The sequence below is a fragment of the Pseudorca crassidens genome, chromosome 3 (genome assembly GCF_039906515.1).
Source record: "Pseudorca crassidens isolate mPseCra1 chromosome 3, mPseCra1.hap1, whole genome shotgun sequence".
Classification (NCBI taxonomy): Eukaryota; Metazoa; Chordata; class Mammalia; order Artiodactyla; family Delphinidae; genus Pseudorca; species Pseudorca crassidens.
Window position 1 is genome coordinate 168,152,553 of NC_090298.1, and position 20,750 is coordinate 168,173,302.

Below are 20,750 nucleotides of genomic sequence, written 5' to 3' on the forward strand. Positions count from 1 at the left end.
AACAAGGACCTATTGTATAGTACGGGGAACTATACTCAATATATTATAATAACCTGTAATGGAAAAGAATCTGAAAAAGAATATATATATTCAGTTATATATATAGATATGAAACTGAATCCCTTTGCTGTACACCTGAAACATTGTAAATCAACTATACTTCAATAAAAAAATAAAAATTAAAAAAAAGAAAATAAGGAACCATTAAAGATTCTAGACATGGGAAGTGATGTATACTCATGGTTTTAAAAAAAAAAAGAGGGGCTTCCCCGGTGGCGCAGTGGTTGAGAGTCCGCCTGCCGATGCAGCGGACACGGGTTCGTGCCCCGGTCTGGGAAGATCCCACATGCCGCGGAGCGGCTGGGCCTGTGAGCCATGGCCGCTGAGCCTGCGTGTCCGGAGCCTGTGCTCCACGACGGGAGAGGCCACAACAGTGAGAGGCCCACGTACCGCAAAAAAAAAAAAGAGGAGGGAGAAGACAACCCATAGAATGGGAGAGAATATATCTCTGATATATATTCTCATCCCATCTCTGATAAGGGACTTGTATCCAGAATATATAATAATTCAGTAATAAAAAGACCAACAGCCCAATCAAAAAATAAGTAAAAGATCTAAATGGACATTTCTCCAGAAAAGATATACAAATGGCCAATAAGCAGGTGAAGAGACCCTCAACGTCATTAGTCAGTAGGGAAATGCAAATCGAGCCCACAATGAGATACCACTTCACAGCCACCAGGACGGCTCTAGTGAAAAAGACAGAAAGCCAAGTATGGGTGAGGATGTGTGGAAATTGGAAAGGACTAATACCGTGTGGTCCCCCTCACAGGAGGTCCCTAGAGGAGTCACATCCATAGAGACAGGAAGTAGGATGGTGGGGGCTGGGGGAGGGGGATGGGGAGTTCGTGTTTAATGGGGCAGTTTCAGTTACACACGATGAATACATTCTAGAGATCGGCTGGACCACATTGTGCGTATACTTAAAACTGTACTGTGCACTTAAAAATGTGTTCAGAGGGTAGATCTCATGTTAAGTGTTGTTACCACAATAAAACAGAAAATGATGGGTAATGGAAAAGGCAAACAGGAGAATGACTCAACGATAATACGATACCATTTACATAAAAAGCAACCACAACATCTATCCCCCTACCAAGTTATTACAATAATATTAACCGTATTCCTTATGCGGTATATCACATCCTTGCGACTCATCACTTCATAACATAGGCAAATGTCAAATCACTACGTAGTACACCTGAAACCAATATAATAGTGTATATCAACTCTATTTCAATAAATGAAAAGAAAAAATGGGGGAAAAAGGGAAAAAAAAAGCAACCGCAACAAGCTACACAGATGACGCTGTACATTTTCAGCAGGTCCATATTTAATATAGGTTGTGAGGCTTTCAACTGGCTAAAAAGATACTTTCCAGATTCCTAACAGTGATGACCTTTAGGAAGCCAAAGAGGGGCCTGGATTCAAAAAGCTGGTCAAAAGGACTTTAATTATAGTTGTAATGTTTAAAAAAAAACAAACTTTTAAAGGACCATGCATCACTGGCATAATTATAAATTACTTTTTTTTTTTTTTTTTGCGGTATGCGGGCCTCTCACTGCTGTGGCCTCTCCCGTTGCGGAGCGCGGACATGGCTCACGGGCCCAGCCGCTCCGCGGCATGTGGGATCTTCCTGGACTGAGGCACGAACCCGCGTCCCCTGCATCGGCAGGCAGACTCTCAACCACTGCGCCACCAGGGAAGCCCCTATAAATTACTTTTATATCATTACTTTCTATCATGATAAATTAACGTTTAACAGATAAACGGACATAGACAGTAGGAGGTAACTCAGTGATAGGCAAACAGGGAAATATGGGATCTTAAAAGTTACACGGGTGGGACTTCCCTGGTGTCACAGTGGACAAGACCCTGCGCTTCCAATGCAGGGGGCCCGGGTTCGATCCCTGGTCAGGGAATTAGATCCCACATGCATGCTGCAACTGAGAGTTCGCATGCCACGACTAAGGAGCCTGTGAGCCACAACTAAGGAGCCTGTGAGCCACAGCTAAGGAGACTGCCTGCCACAACTGAGACCTGGTGCAACCAAATAAAAAAATAAATAAATACTTTAAAAAAATTACAGGGGACTTCGCTGGCAGTCCAGTGGTTAAGACTCCGTGCTTCCACTGCAGGGGGTACGGGTTCGATCCCTGGACAGGGAAGATCCCACATGCCATGCTGTGTGGCCAAAAAAAAAACAAAAAAAGGTCACATGACTCCACAGTTTGCTGCACTATTTGCCTCAAATAGTGAGGAGCATGTGAGGAGAAAAATTACACTGGTGGGTTTCATTTTACCTGACTGAACCAGCGGCAGGACAGCAGCAGGACAACAATTCACTGGCAAAGAACTCCTGGGGGTGCCATCTGTCATGGGCTGAATTGTGTCCCCTCCAAACAAGATATGTTGAAGCCCTAACCCCCAGGACCTCCCCAGGATGTGGCCTGATTTGGAGCCAGGGTCTTTACACAGGTGATACGGTTAAGGTGAGGTCATTCGGGTCGGCCCTACTCCAATAGGACTGGCGTCCTTGTAAAAGGGAAATTTGGATACAGGCGTACACAGAGGGAAGATGATGGGAGGGCACAAGGGGAAGACGGCCGTCTGCAAGCCGACGGGAGAGGCCTCCGAAGGAACTGGCCCTGCCAACACCTTGACCTCAGACTTCTGGCCTCCAGAACTGGGAGACAATAAATGTCTGTTCTAATTCACCCAGTTTGGGGTGCTTTGTCAGAGCAGCCCCAGCAAACGATATCCAACTGACATTCCATTTCACTGTGAAAGGGCACAAAAGTTTCTGCTCTGAGTTCCAGAATGTGTGATAACCGTATTTTGTTTCTGTTTTGGCCAGGCTGGATCTAGGGGGTCAGAGGTGAATAAGTCAGGTCTAAAGCACTTCTAGAAAGCTACCCTCAGGCCGGGCACGCACTGGCAGCAACGCTGTGGATGGTGATGTTGGCTTCAGAGATGGAAGAATACAAGATGTGTTGTCCTTCTCGCACATGGACAGGGTTGACCAGCTGACCTAGGAGATGACAGAGCAAATCGCGAGACATGAGCACGTATTAGGCACGGGATCCCCCGCTGCCCACCTGGCCCCTCGGTTTACGACTCAGATGATAAAGAATCAAGGAAAATGCAGCCGTGAGATGCAATGCTGTAAAACATCACATAGAATTCATTAGGTTTAAGAAAATGCGACCCCCCCCCCGCCCAATCTTCTTGATGTGAGAGCTCTGAGGAATGGACTGGATACCAGGTGAACTGCAGGATGCCTTTTACTATACAGGTAACATGTAATCAGAACTTTCTTTCTGAAATGCCCCCCACCCACCCCCCATGGCCAGGCCAGCCCTAAGCCCTTTTCTTGCATTGGAAGGAAACAGCTGTGTTCAGGTGGCTGACTGGTACTAGGGGGCGTGCTGCAATTGTGGGTGCTCTGGCAGCCACTGTTGTGCCCAGAGGTCCCTGACAGCACCTCCTCCTGGGGGGGCTGCCTTTTGCTCTTCTCCTTACTTGGGCTGGTAGGCTGGGGCTCATGTGTCTAGGCCTCAAAACAAGATCTGCAGTTCCTGGACTTGGCCCCTCTGCCCTAGGCGTCCAGTGACTTTCAGAACCTGCCTTCAGGGCCTAAATATCGCAGGAGGAGGGAAATGGGGGTTGGGGGGTCGAAGTGAGGATGGCAAAGTGACAATGGGCTTGTTGTCATCCACTCAGGTCAGGGAGAGAAAAAATGACCGCTTGTGCTTGCCCACCCTGAGCCTGGGCCTCGCTCACCTGCGTTTCGGGAAACCAGCAGGCTCTTCTCAAACCAGAAGATCAGGATGCCTTTCTGGCCCGGAGCAATAAGGATGTCAAGGGTCCCGTTGTAGTCAAAGGGCAGCCCGAAACTGCGGTTCAGGGGGTGGTCTGAGTAGCCGAACATGGCCTGAGAGAAGAATATTGAATCTTGAGCAAGAAAAGAAATGACCGCAATAGAACTGTGTGAGTCCATGTGCTTTGTCACTGGAACTTTCTTCAGACCTTATTACCTAGTCCGGTGGTTCTCAGCTTGGGGTGATTCTGCCCCCAGGGGACACTGGACAGAGTCTGGGCTCATCTGTGGATGTCATGACTTGCGGGGCTCCTGGTATCGAATAAGTGGGGGCAGGTGGCTGCTCTACACCCCACAGCACCCGGGATGGGCCCTCATGACAAAGGACACCCCCGCGGTGCTGAGAGCCCTCTCTCTCCTTCTGCTCTGCCACGCCCACGTTGGTGCCCTTGTACCTGGATTATTATTCAAGCTGATTTCCCAGGGCTGGTCCCCAGATTCTTTTCTTTCTTTTTTTTTTTGGCCATGTCCTGTGGCTTACGGGATCTTAATTCCACGATCAGGGATCAAACCCGGCCCTGGCAGTGAAAGCGCAGAGTCCTAACCACTGGACCGCCAGGGAATTCTGCACCCGCCCCAACCCCCGCCCCCACCGATTCTTTTCCTAACAGCCTTTTGTGTCTTGTGACCCTCTAAGGTCTGGCTCTTAAGTAAAGTCTAAATTACTCTCCGTGGTTCTCAAAGTTCTCTCTCATCTGCTCTTTTTTTTAAATTAAAGTATAGTTGATGTACAATGTTGCAATAGTTTCTGGTGTATAGCAAAGTGATTCAGTTATATATAAATTCCTTTTCAGATTCTTTTCTATCATCTGTTCTTTACGGAAGACCTCTGACAGCACTACACAAGGATGGAATTAAAAAACCCAACACTGGGGCCTCCCTGGTGGTGCAGTGGTTAGGAACCCGCCTGCCACTGCAGGGGACGTGGGTTCGAGCCCTGGTCCGGGAAGATCCCACATGCTGCGGAGCAACTAAGCCCATGTACCACAACTACTGAGCCCCCATGCCACAACTACTGAAGCCCATGCGTCTAGAGCCTGTGCTCCGCAACAAGAGAAGCCACTGCAATGAGAAGCTCGCGCACCGCAACGAAGAGTAGCTCCGCTCTCCTCAACTAGAGAAAACCTGCGTGCAGCAACGAAGACCCAACGTAGCCAAAAATAAATAAAATTTATATATTTAAAAAAACCCAACACTGACACTGGTTCATAAGTGAGTCCCACCAAGATACTGGCATCCGTTTTCCAGAAGATGCACCGAGGCGGAGGGAGAGATTTTCCCCAGGATGGCTTGCCGAGTGCCTCCGAGTTTGCAGCAGATGTACGTGGTTTGCAGGATCCTAGTTCCCCGACCACGGATGGAACACGTGGCCCCTGCAGTGAAAGTGCCGAGTCCTAACCACTGGACCACCAGGGAGTTCCCTGGGTGGCTTTCTAAGTGCCTCCTGGGGCGAGGAGAGAAGCTTAGCGGGTCAGGGCCACGGTGGACTGTGCACGGGCTGCTGACCTTGACTCGCCCCGCCCCCACCGCGGCCGCAGGGGCCAGACCCACCCATCCTCACTAGGCGCGCTAAGGGACCGTGAGTGAATGTGAGTCCGCAGCCCCCAGCCCACGCCTGCTCAGCGATGGGTTGGCTGCCTGCCGGTCCCTGGAGCCTGAGACGCATCATCTCAGCAGAGCTGCCAGGGGTCCGAGTAGCCAATTAAGACAACGAGCCAAACACTAGAGTGCATTCCGCTTTTAATTGCTCACTGCGGTGGCCTAAGAGCCCAGGCCAGAGAAAACGCCAAGGGCCCCTGTTCGTCCCTCCGCAACGGAACCGCGGAGGGTCCCCTGGGTCAGCGCAGGGGTGGGGTTCATTTCCCTGTGTGGGAAGCCCCAGTCAAAAGGCGCCTGCAGGGACTTCCCTGACGGTCCAGTGGTTTAGGAATCCGTGCTTCTACTGCAGGGTGCACGGTTCGATCCCTGATCTGGCTGGGGAACTAAGATCTCGCATGCCGCATGGTGTGGCCAAAAAACAAACAAACAAACAAGCAAAAAAAAAAAAAAAAACCACCCAGGGCCTCGGCCTCGGCCTCGGGAGGTGGAAGGGCCAGGAACTGAAAAGTACTGAGTCAGAGAGCCGGGAAGTGGCTCCAGGCTTCCCCCTCCTCCCTCCCTCAGGAGTCAGAGGTCTGAAGACCAAGCCTGGGCTGGGAATGCAGAGATGCGCAGAGCCTGCCTGACCGGAGGCAGGAGTCCTTGACCACAACGCCTTCAGAGCCTGCCCGTGCATCGTGCCCCAGGTGTGGAGTGGGGAGGGCAGCTCCCCCAACCTCCGCCCCCATGCCCTCCAGGTAGAGCCTTGTGACTGCCTGTGGTCAGATCTGGGAAACCATGCACAGGTTGTAACCAGAGCCGGACTCCTCAGCCACCTCTACTTTCTTGGGATTTCCAGAGTCTGGGAGTGTCTCATTCACCAGGCGCCCTGGCAGTGCGTGCTCATGAGGGACTCTGGGTGGGGGTCTGGGCCCGCCGTGTGGTTAGAGGGTGGGGCTTGCAGCCACCAGGTAGCAGCCCAGCCTCTGGGAGCTTCCTGATGGTGGGTCTCCCCCAAACTTCAGAGTGGCACACCTTGCTTACAGATTTTGCAACACGGGGGTACTGGCTGTACTTTAATCTTTGCCTGACTTAATATTTTTTCTTCAGATGCACTTTGCATGGACTGATTCCTCTTCTTAACTTAGTCTTATCCTAAATGATACCTGTGAAGTCACAGTTTTCATGTCCCGATTTTCTGAATCCACGTGAAAATAACTGTTAACAAAAGGGTTGACGTGAGGCATTTAAAATGGTCTTGGGTGCCACCCGTGACACATGCACCACACCTTGTATTTTATCCCTTAGTGCCCAGCACCTCCTAGACCTACTTAAATATTGCTGAGTGCATGCCTGAATGAGCTAATGAATGGGGGGAGAGAGAGATGGTGGGTGTGTGGGTGGGTGGAAGGGTATATGGATGAATAGGTAGCTGGGTGGATGGATGGTTGAGTAGATGGATGAATGGATGGATGTGTGGATGGATGGGTGGATGGAAGGATAAGCAGGTTAATGGATGGGTGGATGGATGGATAAGTAGGTTGATGGACGGATGAGTAGGTGGGTAGATAGGTGGATGGATAAATAGATAAATGGAAGAATGAATAGATGGATGGATGGGTGGATGGATGAGTAGATGGGTGGGTAGGTGGGTTGGTGGATGGATGGATGGATGGATTAATGAATAAGTAGGTTAATGGATGGATGGATGAGTAGGTAGATGGAAGGATGGGTGGGTGGTTGGATAAATAGATAAATGGAAGAATGGATAGATTGATAGATGGATATGTGGATGGATGAGTAGGTGGGTCAATGAGTGGGTGGATGGATACATGGATGGACAGGTGAATGAAAAGCTAGATGGATTTCAGATATGAAAATCTAAGTGTGTGAGTTTTGACAAAAACCTGGCTTGGGGTAAGGGTCACTGAAGTGGTTCTTCCCAGTCCAAAAGGTACTCACCTTCCGTTGGTCAACGAGAAGCAGCCCAACCTGTGAGAGGGAGTAGAAGTAGAAGATCCCGCCCAAGGAACCGACTAGTTCTGCCTACGAAACAAACAAAATAGAAGTAAGTCTTAAACGTGTGCTTAATTCTAAATTTAACTCTAGATTATCCAGTAAGCTAAAAGGAAGGAAAGTCTTTTTCTTTTTAACAATATTGTGATCTGTTTTCCCTCTGTAAAAATGTAGCATGTAGGGCAGAACTTTGAATGAAGTTGGCTTTGCCTGGGCTGATAGGGGAAGTGGTGTGACCCACACTGTGAGGTGCCTGCCTAGGTCCCTCAGTCCTGCCTAGGTTCCTCACTCCTGATCTTTGGCTGGTCAGCAAAGTGCCCACGAGCAGGCAAGTTGGAGCATGAGACCAAGGACCCCAACCTAGGGACAGTGGGACAGATTGCCCTGGCAACCCAGCTGGCTCCCTCCAGACACTTTTCAGGTAAGAGAGAAAGACCACCATTTTATTTAAGCCTCTGTTATTTGGTTGTGTGTGTGTGTGTCGGGGTGGGGAGTATTTCTATTATATACAGTGTCCTCCCCCAATTCATAGGTTGAAACCCTAACCCCATGTCTTCGTCTGTTAGGGCTGCTATAACAAAATACCATAGACTGGGAGGCTTATAACAACAGTGCCCTCCTTTATAAGGGCACTAATCTCATTCATAAGGGCTCCACCCTCATGACCTAAGCACCTCCCAAAGGCCCCCATCTCCTAATACATCACATCAGGCATTAGGATTTCAACATATGAATTTCAGGGGGGGGAACACAAACATTCAGACCATAGCATCCCCAAAATGATGGTATTTGGAGGTATGGTCTTTCGGTAGCAATTAAGTTTACTAAGCCCTAATCCAGGAAAACCTCATCTTAACTAATTACATCTACAAAAATCCTATTTCCAAGGAAGGTGACATTCTGAGGTTTCAGGGTGGACATGAATTTTAGGGGGACACATGTTCAACCCAGTCCAGTTCTCTCATCTGTAAGATGGGGATGCTGGTGGTACCTGATGTTGTAATCCATGTGCAGCCTTTACTATGGCACAAGCTTTTTTCCATGAACCGTGCTGTCTCCTTTCCTAACTTCCTAATCTCCCTAGCCAGCTGCTCTGACCTGAAATTCTTCCCTACGCTCCCATCCGCTGGACTCTTCGAGAGAGAAAAGTCCTTGCTCGCCACAGACAGCTAATTACTCCTATCCCACAGGACACATTTTTCTGTTTGTTTGTTCATTTTCTTACCAAATTGAACATACCTGTCTTTCCTGGGAATATTTCTGAAATCTGTATCCCCGGGTATTTGAGAAATAGATATTGGCCTGAGATATCTGATCTCCACGCAAATAAGCAAAAACCGAGTTACTTATATCCTGGAAGAACACACAAATAAAACAGCCTCTTTAAAAGGAGATAGAAGGTGGGGGGGCGGCGGCTGGGGAGATGTTCTTTAAACAGATAAATCAGTTCTGGAGGTCTAATGCATAGCATAGTGATCACAGACAGCAATACCATATTAGAAACTTCAAAGTTCCTGAGAAACTAGATCTTGTTTCCACAACAGAAAAGCAATGGTAATTTTGTGACATGACAGGATGGTAATCATACCGCAACATGTAAATGTGCAAATCAACACGTTGTATACCTTAACTTTACACAGTGTGGTATATCAGTGACATCTCAATTTAAAAAGCAGGGAGGACAGATGCCAGTGATAACATGCCTGGGCATTTAACCCAGAGAGATGAAAACTTATGTCCACACAAACACCTGTACATGAACATTTATAGTGGCTTTATTTGCACCAGCCAAAGAGTGGAAACAACCCAATGCTGGTACACCCACCACTGTGGAAAAGAGCAGACTACACATATACGTGACAAATCAGATGAGTCTCCTGAGAACTTTGCTGAGAAAAGCTAGTCCCCAAAGGTTTCATATTGAATGATCCCATTTATACGACATTCTCGACATGATAAAATTAGAGAGATGGAGAACACGTTAGTGGTTGCCAGGGGTTAGGGCAGGGCACAGAGGTATGGAGAGTTTTGGGGCCATGAATCAGTTCAGGGTTTTCCTTTGTTTCTTTTTTTGTGTGTGTGGTACACGGGCCTCTCACTGTTGTGGCCTCTCCCGCTGCGGAGCACAGCCTCCGGATGCGCAGGCTCAGCGGCCATGGCTCACGGGCCCAGCCGCTCCGCGGCATGTGGGATCCTCCCAGACCGGGGCACGAACCATGTCCGCTGCATCGGCAGGCGGACTCTCAACCACTGCGCCACCAGGGAAGCCCCAGTTCAGTGTTTTGATGGCAATAGCGGTTCTCTGACTTTAGGCAGTTGTATCCATGTCAATTTCCTGTTTGTATCACTATAGTTATGTAAGATGTAACCACTGGGGGAAACTGGGTGAGGGATACATGGGACTCTGTATTATTTTTTCAACTTCCTGTACATCTATAATGATTTCAGAATAACAGGTTTTAAAAAAAGAAGATAGATGGATATATTCACAGTGTGTCAGCCAGATGATCCCAGGAGCTCCAGAGCCCTCCCACGGGCTCTCGGTCCTCTTCTGAACCCTGGGAGATAACATGGCCTGAGTCCTGAGTCCATCCCTGTCCCAGCCCTCAAGGCTTACACTTTTTTTTTTTTTCCTGCTTCGCTGCATGGCATGCGGTATCTTAGTTCCCTGACCAGGGATCAAACCCGTGACCCCTGCAGTGGAAGCATGGAGTCCTAACCGCTGGACCGCCAGGGAAGTCCCTATACTGTCTTTATTTCCATTCATAATTAGCTCACAGCAGAGTAAAAAATGAGATACAACACATGGTACTCACCATGCAAAAGGAATTTCCACTGTAACAACAGTTGTCACCAGAAATATGTGAAACAGGGTGTTCTACACCTGAAAGGAAAAGGGCATTGAAATGCTCTCTGAGTTCCCTGAACGTTCAGAGAGAAGGTTAGAGCAGGGCTTCTCATCCTCCACACTGACATCTGCGGCCAGATTGTTCTCAGTTGAAGGGGCTCCTGGGCACGGTAGGATGTTTTGCAGCATCCCTGCTTCTACTGACTTATTTAACTTATTCAATTAGTTATATAATGATTTATTTAACCAGTGGAACTCTACTCCAGTCTTTTTTTTTTAAGGTTTTCTTAAGCTTTAGATCACAAAGCATCCTTTTTTTTTTAATTAAATTTTTTTTTTTTTAATTTATGGCATGTAGGATCTTAGTTCCTGACCAGGGATGGAACATGTGACCCCTGCAGTGAAAGCACGGAGTCTTTTTTTTTTTCCAAATAGAATTTATTTATTTAGGCTGTGTCAGATCTTAGTTGCGGCATGAGGGATCTTAGCTGTGGCATGCAAACTCTTAGTTGCAGCATGTGAACTCTTTTAGTTGTGGCATGCATGTGGGCTCTAGTTCCCCGACCAGGGATTGAACCTGGGCCCCCTGCATTGGGAGCTTGGAGTCTTACCCACTGGACCTCCAGGGAAGTACCTCTCCTCTAGTCTTGACAACCAAAAATGTCTTCAGACATTGCCAAGTGTCATCTGGCGGGTGAGGGGCAGAATTGTCCCTCGTTAAGAACCACTGGTTTGGGGTCTTCCTTGGTGGTGCAGTGGTTAGGAATCTGCCTGACAATGCAGGGGACACGGGTTCGATCCCTGGTCCAGGAAGATCCCACCTGCCGCAGAGCAACTAAGCCTGTGCACCACAACTACTGAACCTGCGCTCTAGAGCCCGTGCTCTGCAACAAGAGAAGCCACCGCAATGAGAAGCCCACGCACCGCAACGAAGAGTAGCCCCCACTCGTCGCGACTAGAGAGAGCCTGTGCGCAGCAACGAAGACCCAATGCAGCCAAAAATAATAAATAAATAAATAAAATTTTTTAAAAAAGAGAGAAAAGATAAAACTTGAAAAAAGAAAGAGCCCACAAGCCATGCAGGGCAGGGGGATAATATATTAAAAAAAATACCCCACTGCTTTGGCAGAAACTCTTTTAGGACTCTGCCAAAATTGCAGGAAGGGTGCCCTTCTCTTAGCAAGGCATTCTTTGATTCTGTTTTAAAAGGAGAAGCTTCAGCTCCAAAGAAAATACACACGTGGCCAACAAGCACATGAAAAGATGCTCAACATCACTAATCATTAGGGAAATGCAAAGCAAAACCACAGTGAGATACTGTCCCACACCCATTAGGATGGCTACTATGACAGAAACAGAAAACAAGCTTCAGTGACAATGTAAAAAAATTGGAAACCTTGTACACTGGTGGTGGGAATGTAAAATGGTTCGGCAGTGTGGAAAACAGTGTGGAGGTTCCTCACAAAATGGAAAATATGATCCAGCCAATTCCACTTCTGGGTACACACCCACCAAAAACTAATAGCAGGGACTCAAGGAGACATCTGTGTACACATGTTCAAACTGGCATTATTCACAATAGCTAAAACATGGAAGCAGCCGAGTGTCCATTGACAGATAAAAAGATAAGAAAATGTGGTCCATTCATACAATAGAATACTATTCAGCATTAAAAAGGAAGGAAATTCTTTTTTATATATAAATGTATTTATTTTATTTATTTTTGGCTGCATTGGTTGCTGTGCGCGGGCTTTCTCTAGTTGTGGCGAGCAGGGGCTACTCTTCGTTGCGGTGCGTGGGCTTCTCATTGCAGTGGTTTCTCTTGTTGCAGAGCACGGGCTGTAGAGCGCAGGCTCAGTAGTTGTGGCACATGGGCTTAGTTGCTCCACGGCATGTGGGATCTTCCCGGACCAGGGATCGAACCCGTGTCCCCTGCATTGGCAGGCAGATTCTTAACCACTGCGTCATCAGGGAAGTCCCAAAAAGGAAGGAAATTCTGACACACGTTACAACATGGATGAACCTTGAGGACATTATGCTCAGTGAAGTATGATCCCAATACTGTATGATCCCACTCATTTGAGGTCCCTAGAGGAGACACATTCATAGAGACAAAGTAGAATTGTGGGTGCAGGGCTGGGGAGGAGGATGGGGAGTTAGCTGTTGGGATGCTAGTAAACAAATTGATGGAGAGAAGAGGAAGGACAGAGAGTAGACTGACTTACGTTACAAGGAGCCCTGATGGTTCCTTCGTAAGTTAAATGTAGAATTTCCATCTGACCCAGCAATTCCACTCCTAGGTACCTACCCAAGAGAATTGAAAACATGTATCCACACAAAAACTTGTACACAGGTGTTCACAGCGGCACTATTCACCACGGACCAAAGGGGGAAACGACCTCAATGTCCACCAGATGATGAATGGATACACAGAAGTGGTCAATCCACACAATGGAGTGTTACTCAGCCATAAGAAGGAATGACCTCCTAATACACGCTGCGACATGGATGAATCTCAGAAACGTGATGCTCGGTGAGAGAACCCAGAGGAAAAAGGCCACATGTTGTGTGATTCCATTTATATGAAACATCCAGGACAGGCAAATCCACACAAATGGAGAGCGGGTGAGTGGTTGCCAGGGGCTGGGGGAGGGGGAGGGGGAGGGACTGTGAATGAGGACGGGGTTTCCTTTCGGGGGGATGACAATGTTCTGGTACTCAACAGTGGTGACTTTTGCACACCATTGCGAATGTACTAAATGCCATTGAACTGTACACTTGAAAATGGTTAAAATGGTGACTTGTATGCCCCTCCCCCCCAGAAAGGGAAAAGAGCCTTGAATTGTGAGAGAGAAAAGAATTGGACTGGAAGATTAGGAGGGGCACTGGGAGAGGATTGGGGCGTGAAGGAAAAGCCCTTCAACCACCAATGGTTGAAGTTTGGAGGAAGAGAGAGGAAGGTGGCGAGGAGGGAGAGATTTTAGGCAGTGTCGCTGTGGGTGGGAAGATCTGTAAAGAGTAGGTCAACTGATGTCTTGGAGGCTGATGCATGTTTGGGGTGGATATGACCAATTGATGAGATGGTTATAAGACTGGCCCCCAGGGACTTCCTTCGTGGTCCAGCAGTTAAGACTCTGCGCTCCCAGTGCAGGGGGCCAGGGTTTGATCCCTGGTCAGAGAACTAGATCCCGCATTGCAACTAAGAGTTCATGTGCCGCAACTAAAAGATCCCGAATGTCAAACTAAAACCTGGCTCAGCCAAATAAATAGATGAATATTAACAACAACAACAAAAAGACTGGCCCCCAGGCAGCCCAGCTTTACTTGCGTTATCCATTCTCTGTGGCCCATTCATGCTGTGTTTACCACAATCCTCGATGGAAACACTCAGTCCCCCCCGTGGGATGGGGTTTCAGGCCAATTTTTATTGAACTTTAAAGGACAACGTAGGGAATTCCCTGGTGGTCCAGTGGTTAGGACTCAACGCTTTCACTGCCCAGGTTCAATCCCTGCTTGGGGAATTAAGATCCTGCAAGCCACTTGGTGCAGCAGAAAAAAAAAACAACCAGACAATGTAATGTCCAGGGGCTGGGACTTCCCTGGTGGTCCAGTGGCTAAGACTTCACGCTCCCAATGCAGGGGGCTCAGGTTCGATCCCTGGTCAGGGAACTAGAGCCCACAGGCCACAACTAAGAGCCCACATGCTGCAACTAAGAGTTCACATGCCGCAACTAAAAGATCCTGCATGCCAGCAACTAAAGATCCCACCCGCCTCAATGAAGATCCCACACGCGTCAACAATGATCCCGCGTGCTGCAGCTAAGACTTGACGCAGCCAAATAAATAAATAAATAGTTTAAAAAAATGTCCAGGGGCTGACATCCAAGTAGCTGCATCGTCTGTTCTTCTGAGCCTTTTCTCTGATGTTGGTCAAATGCAAACAAGAGTAAAAAATACAGAATACGCATACCTGTAGATGCATTCCAGGAATTGGCTTCATAATCATAAACATAGACTTTTCGATTCACTACTAACAGCAATACTGAACCAGCAAAATGTGCTGATGTTACTTCTGGTATGCCAACCTAAGAGTAATGACATATACAATATCAGTATGTACATCTCTTCGGACATTGATTCAGAAAGCGATACTTCTAGACACGCATCCATGGAACATTCATTCCAGCAAGAGTTCTTTGGGTCCTAGATATTGGGAACCATGTATCTTGGGGATTAGCTGAAAGCAAAACGGGGAGGTCGAAATTGGTGTTTGGTGCCCTTGGATAGCTAAATTTGCTCCATCTCCTTCTCCTGTGTCAAAACCTTCTCTGAGGATAGGCACTTCCCTGGTGGTCCACGGACGAAGACTCCATGCTCCCAATCCAGGGGGCCCGGGTTCGATCCCTGGTCGGGGAACTAGATCCTGCATGCCACAACTAAGAAATCTGCATGCCGCCATGAAGATCCCAAGTGCTGCAACTAAGACCCAGCACAGCCTACATAAATAAATATTTAAAAAAAATCTTCTCTGAGGATAAAGGCTACAGCATAGATGACGAATCATAAGCATAACTGATAAGTGTGTCACTTATGAGAGAAACTGGTATTTTAGCAGATGGCGGAAGCTTCTGGAGCATAGGTGCTGTCAAATTTCTCAAGATAGTTCCTGAGCGGGTACAGGTTTTTCTGTTTTGGTTGAGGGCAATTTGGGGAGGCCCTGAAATCAGTGTATGTAATCTATCACACAACCAATTATAGGGAGCTCTTGCAAGAATTCTGGTTCTTTTTTTCAGGGGAAAGAAAAAGCACCTGTTTTGGTAGTAAGGGCAGAATAGAATCAAGCCTTCTTTTGGCTCAGAAATTGCTCTCAATGTCTTTAAGAGGTACATCGTAAAATAAGCCCCCAAACTAACAAAAACAGACTAGCGTGGTGTTTTCTGAACTATATCTAACCCTAAGTATTACTTATTTCAAGCATCCCTCGGATCGTTCAGCAAAATAACTACCTGCATTGACGTAGGGATGGAAAATGGAAGGACACTACTCTCAAAGCTGTTCTTCGTGAGAAAAACTTGTCTTCTGAAATAAACAATAAAAGGGTTCAATTAGGACAATCTCACACAAGAAAAGAAAAAAGACAATGGCAGACATTCTAAAAATGTTCTATTCAAATGAAATTCTTTTCTTAACAAGGAACCATTTTGCCCCTATCTATCTATCATCTACTTATTTATTTTATTATTTCTTTTGATGTTGGGGGTACGAGTTTATTAATTAATTAATTTATTTTTGGCTGTGTTGGGTCTTCGTTTCTGTATGAGGGCTTTCTCCAGTTGTGGCAAGCGGGGGCCACTCTTCATCGCGGTGCGTGGGCCTCTCACTGTCGTGGCCTCTCTTGTTGCGGAGCACAGACTCCAGACGCGCAGGCTCAGTAGTTGTGGCGCACGGGCCCAGTTGCTCTGTGGCATGTGGGATCCTCCCAGACCAGGGCTCGAACCCGTGTCCCCTGCATTAGCAGGCAGATTCTCAACCACTGCGCCATCAGGGAAGCCCCGATCATCTATTTATTTTTGTGTGAGTAATCCTCTATAGCCTGGATATTTGACTTCTTGAAATAACATTATTTGAAAGGTGTGACCATGTCAAAAATAAAATTATATAAAATGTACATTAAGTGACAGCTTGTTTTGCTCAGGGCGAACTTCAGTTTTGTCCTTTATTTTACTCTGATCCCACTAAAGTAAAGGCTTTCAGACCAGGAATGTGTATGTATAAAAGAAACAGTATGCTCCCTTATGCAGGGAACTTTTAAGAAGCAAAAGGCCATCCATGAACATGGTATATCACTTCCTTATCCAGATCTCCTTCTCTTGCCCCCTCCAGAAGAATTTTATGGTTTGAGGCAGACAGGAGTTACTGAGTTAATTCCTATGCATTTTAAAGTTTTTGGGACTTCCTTGGTGGTCCAGTGGTTAAGTATCCGTCTTGCAGTGCAGGGGACACTGGTTCGATCCCTGGTCGGGGAACTAAGATCCTACCTGCTGTGGGGAAACTAAGCCCACGTGCCACAACTAGAGAGCCCGCATGCCACAACTAGAGAGCCCATGTGCCACAACTAGAGAGAAGCCCGCACACCACAACGAAGAGCCCGTGTGCCACAACTAAGACCTGACGCAGCCAAAAAATAAATAAATAGATATTTAAAAATAAAGCTTTTTTTGCTACTGTGAATGGCACCATTCATAACTGCCTTAGGTCAAGCATCTGTGACAAGCTACACGTAATTATTTTAGCTACTTGTGTGTCTCTTCATCTGTCATTCCTTAACTCTACCCCAACTGTGGACTCCCTGTAGGCCAGCATCTAGCAACACAGGACAGAGCCGTCTCTTTTAATGTTTGTGGAATCGAAGAATGAGGGCAAACGTAATGTTTTAATAATAATAATAAAAAAGTAGCAATATCTTACCCTAGATACAGGGCTATGTTTTTCTTACAAGGATGCTTCATCAAGCGAGTTGTCCCAGATGAAAAATACAGGTGGTCCTAGAGAGAGAGTCACAAAATCTTAATCCTATCAATGCTCATAAACGCCTGATGAAAACAGTTTCCTAACGTGTAACACTGAAAATGTAAAGGTGAAATCTGAATTAGGCAGGTGGATGGCATCTAAGTCATTTTCCTCTTTTTTAAAAATAATTAATTTTATTTTTGGCTGCCTTGGGTCTTTGTTCCTGCGTGCAGGCTTTCTCTAGTTGTAGTGAGCGGGGGCTACTCTTCATTGCAGTGAATGAGCTTCTCATTGCTGTGGCTTTTCTTGTTGTGGAGCACCGGCTCCAGGTGCACCAGCTTCAGTAGTTGTGGCACGCAGGCTCAGTAGCTGTGGCTCGTGGGCTCTAGAGCGCAGGCTCAGTAGTTGTGACGCATGGGCTTGTTGCTCCACAGCATGGGGGAATCTTCCTGGACCAGACTGCCTTGGCAGGCAGATTCTTAACCACTGTACCACCAGGGAAGCCCATTTTCCTCTTTTGATATTATCCTCTGGTTCTGTCAGAGGTCACCAATGGGGAAAGCTGGGTGAGAGGGACCTGGGACATCTCGGCACTGTTTTGCAGTGCGCTGTGAATCTATGATTATGTCAAAATAAAAAGTCTAAAAAGACTCACAGGATAATGATTCATATCACATCCCCTCTGTGTATATGTTACTTATTTACAGATTACTTATTGAGAGGCCAGAGGCCAAAAAAAAAGTTAGAAACCAGTCACTTGATTATTTAGCAATGCTGACACCACTTCTGAAATAACACAATGTCAATAGGAAAAACATTTGAGCTGACAAAATATTTTTTTCTTCATGCCTTTTAGGCACATGCAGGTGAAAGGAAGTTTCCTGCTGCACTGTGTCATGTAAACAAAGTAAGTTTGCTTCCTATGTCACTCTGCATTTAAAAAGTCCTATCGGATAGAACGCTGGATAAAAACTCAGGTGATCTGAGTTCTAAACCCAGCTGCAGCTCTTGTCTTTGTTCAGGCTACTTGACTTTTCTCTCAATTAGCTTTTTTTTCCCAGTACATGGGCCTCTCACTGTTGTGGCCTCTCCCTTTGCGGAGCACAGGCTCCGGACGCGCAGGCTCAGCGGCCATGGCTCACGGGCCCAGCCGCTCCGCGGCATGTGGGATCCTCCCGGACCGGGGCACGAACCCATGTTCCCTGCATCGGCAGGCAGACTCTCAACCACTGCGCCACCAGGGAAGCCCTCAATTAGCTTTTTAGTGACATGCAAAAGGTTAATGCCTATTTCAAAAGGCAATGGTAAGGATTAGATGAAGTAATGTTCTATGCCGGACACAACACTGGCACCCAAGAAATACTAGGAAGTATTAGTTCTGATCCAGCGATTAGATAAAAGTGAAGAATGAATGTTAACTGTGGAGCCACGTACCCCTTGAATTTGTTCTCTGACGTGAAACACCTTTCCTGTCCTCACCGTACGAATACTAGAGGTAAGAGATAAGAAAACATCTGTCAATGTTTATGAAACAGTCGGCATGACTCCTACCAGGTTGCCTCTGGGTTAACGGTGCAGTAGCTGTTCTTGAAGCTTTTAGGGTTATGGGAGCCCCTGGAAAATCTGATGAAACAGTGGACCCTCCTCTCCTAGAAACAGACATATGTATATGCAAAAATGGAGATGTGGTTCCTGAGAGCTGGTTAAGCTCATTTGCAGACCCCAGATTAGGCAAATGAGGAGTGCCTACTGCCAGATTTTGTTTTTTGTCTGTGGGGTGGGGAGGTGTTGGTGGCTGGGAGAATGTTGCTCCAGTTTACAGCAGGTTCTCAATCTTGGATGTGAGTCAGAAGCACCTGGTGGGGGGGGGGGTGCCTGATACAGACTGTAGATTGCTGGGCCACACTGCTGAGTCTTTGGTTCAGCAGATCCAGGGAACTGCAGTTCTAACAAATTCCCGGGTAATGCTGCTGCTGTTGACCCAGGACCACTCTCTGAGAACCAGTGTGGGAAACGGGAGAATTGGATGTGACCAATCTTTGCAGACTTTGAGACACATCCTGCTAGTAAATCTTGCTGGAAAGTCCCACTCCCCACTCCCTTATTAAGGGCAAGTGTATCGTTAATTTTGCTGGGTCTGTTTTCACGTCTATAAAATAAGGTTAAGGAATCACTTCGCCATGAAACTCGTTGTAAAGATCAAATGAGGCCATGCAACAGAAACGCATTCTCTATTCCTTCAGCAAACAGGGCCCTGCAGAGTGCGACAGCTCATTCCAGGCAGGAGTTCCCTGAGGGTGGGAACTGGGCTTTAGCATCTGTCCCGTGCCCACGGCACCGCGTGTACAGTATTTACTAATCTAACATTTACTGAAATCCAAAAATGTTCTGGGCAAGCAGTGAATAACAGAAAACACTCTATACCTTCATGGAGCTAAGAGCCTAGTGACAGCAACAGACAAGAAAAAATTTGCGACGAGTAACAGAATTTAGTGATTGATAGGAAAAAGCAGCTATAGGGAGGAGAGGGTCTTTAGATGAGGAAGTGTACTGTTTGTCAGCATCTGAATAATCAGGAAGAAGTCATGGAGAAAATCTGGAAGCAAAGCGTTCCAGGCAGAGGGAGAAGCAGGCACCAAGTCTCCCCCGTTCGCGAGTTTGGCAAGTTCAAGGGACCGGTGGCTGGGAGCAGTGATTCAGGGGCGGGCAGGGGCCACATCAGTGGTTGTCACATCCCTAGGGGACCCTTGGTAATGTCTAGAGACATCTGATTGATGGTCAAGTCTGGAGAAGAAGGTACTACTGGCATCGAGTGGGTGGAGGCCAAGGATGCTGCTCAGTATCCTACAATGTACAGGACGGTCCCACCCCAGATAATGATCAGGCCCTAAATGTCAGCGGCGCCGCTGAGGAACCCTGCGCCAGATACGGCGCGAGGAAATTGGGTTTTATTCCGGGTGCCACAGGGAAGGGGAATGACGAGATCAGATTCGTTTATAAACAACCCCTCTGGCTGCCAGGATGGACAGGAGGGCACAGCCTAGGGTGATGGCGGTGAAGGTCGCTTGAAGGCATCGGAATTGGGCCAAAGTCTTGAAGTGGCAATGGGAGGACTTGGTGATGAGCTGGAGGCGGTGGGGTGAGAGAAAGGGTGGGTATCAAGTTCGCTTCCTAGAGTAAACTGGGAAGCCTCAATAAGGTTGGGGAGCGGAGCATCTTTCCTGGATTCCGCGCAGGGATGAGCCTGCCCCCTCCCGACCCCTGGCAGCACCCCAGGCCCAGGAGGGCGGCCCCACCGGCACAGCGGCTGAGCTCTGGCCAGCGGGCAGAGCCGCAAGGTAGTCGCCGCCACCAGCATTAACAGCAGCATCTCATACTACCCGCCGCCGCTAACACACAGCTCCTCAACTGCCGCGGGGATTCGCTTCACAGCCTGGGCATGCGCAGTCTGCCGCGGAGCCTGGGCAAGCGCACCTTGTTCCCCAAGAAGCCTGAATCCGCCCACCTCAACAAGCCCCCAGCGCCTGGGCATGCGCACACTGCCGCCCTTGGGCTGTCTACAGTTAGCTTAGCGTCTCTCGGGAAGCCCGAATCCACCAACCGTGGCGCGCGCCAGAGCTTGAGCTTGCGCGTGTCACTCACATTCCTAAGCCCAAGTGTTTGGACCGGGCTGCCCACACGTTCCCAAAGCTGCGCTTGCAACCACAGCTGCTCTCTTTCTAGGGGCCATCACGCGTGCCCACAGCCCTCCCCGCGATCCGAAGGAGCCTATCGCAAAAGGTGAATGCCACGAGGGAGCTGGAACGCTTCCGGCTCTACTTCGCGTAGGCCCCGCCTCCACTCTTCCAAGTCCCGCCT

The 20,750-nt window shown here is 47.8% G+C and overlaps 1 protein-coding gene across 1 annotated transcript in view; it reads right to left on the minus strand.

Moving 5' to 3' along the window:
- Positions 1 to 20,262, minus strand: part of CATSPERD (cation channel sperm associated auxiliary subunit delta) — a 39,526-nt gene extending 19,264 nt beyond the window's left edge. Inside the window, exons 1-10 of the mRNA XM_067734074.1 lie at positions 20,189 to 20,262; positions 18,327 to 18,381; positions 16,851 to 16,927; positions 15,389 to 15,461; positions 14,353 to 14,467; positions 10,351 to 10,418; positions 8,774 to 8,887; positions 7,481 to 7,564; positions 3,844 to 3,994; positions 2,996 to 3,091 (exon numbers count right to left, since the gene is read on the minus strand). Of these exons, the coding sequence (XP_067590175.1) occupies positions 2,996 to 3,091; positions 3,844 to 3,994; positions 7,481 to 7,564; positions 8,774 to 8,887; positions 10,351 to 10,418; positions 14,353 to 14,467; positions 15,389 to 15,461; positions 16,851 to 16,927; positions 18,327 to 18,381; positions 20,189 to 20,262 (907 nt within the window). The remainder of the gene's footprint in view (positions 1 to 2,995; positions 3,092 to 3,843; positions 3,995 to 7,480; positions 7,565 to 8,773; positions 8,888 to 10,350; positions 10,419 to 14,352; positions 14,468 to 15,388; positions 15,462 to 16,850; positions 16,928 to 18,326; positions 18,382 to 20,188) is intronic.
- Positions 20,263 to 20,750: the final 488 nt, after the last annotated feature.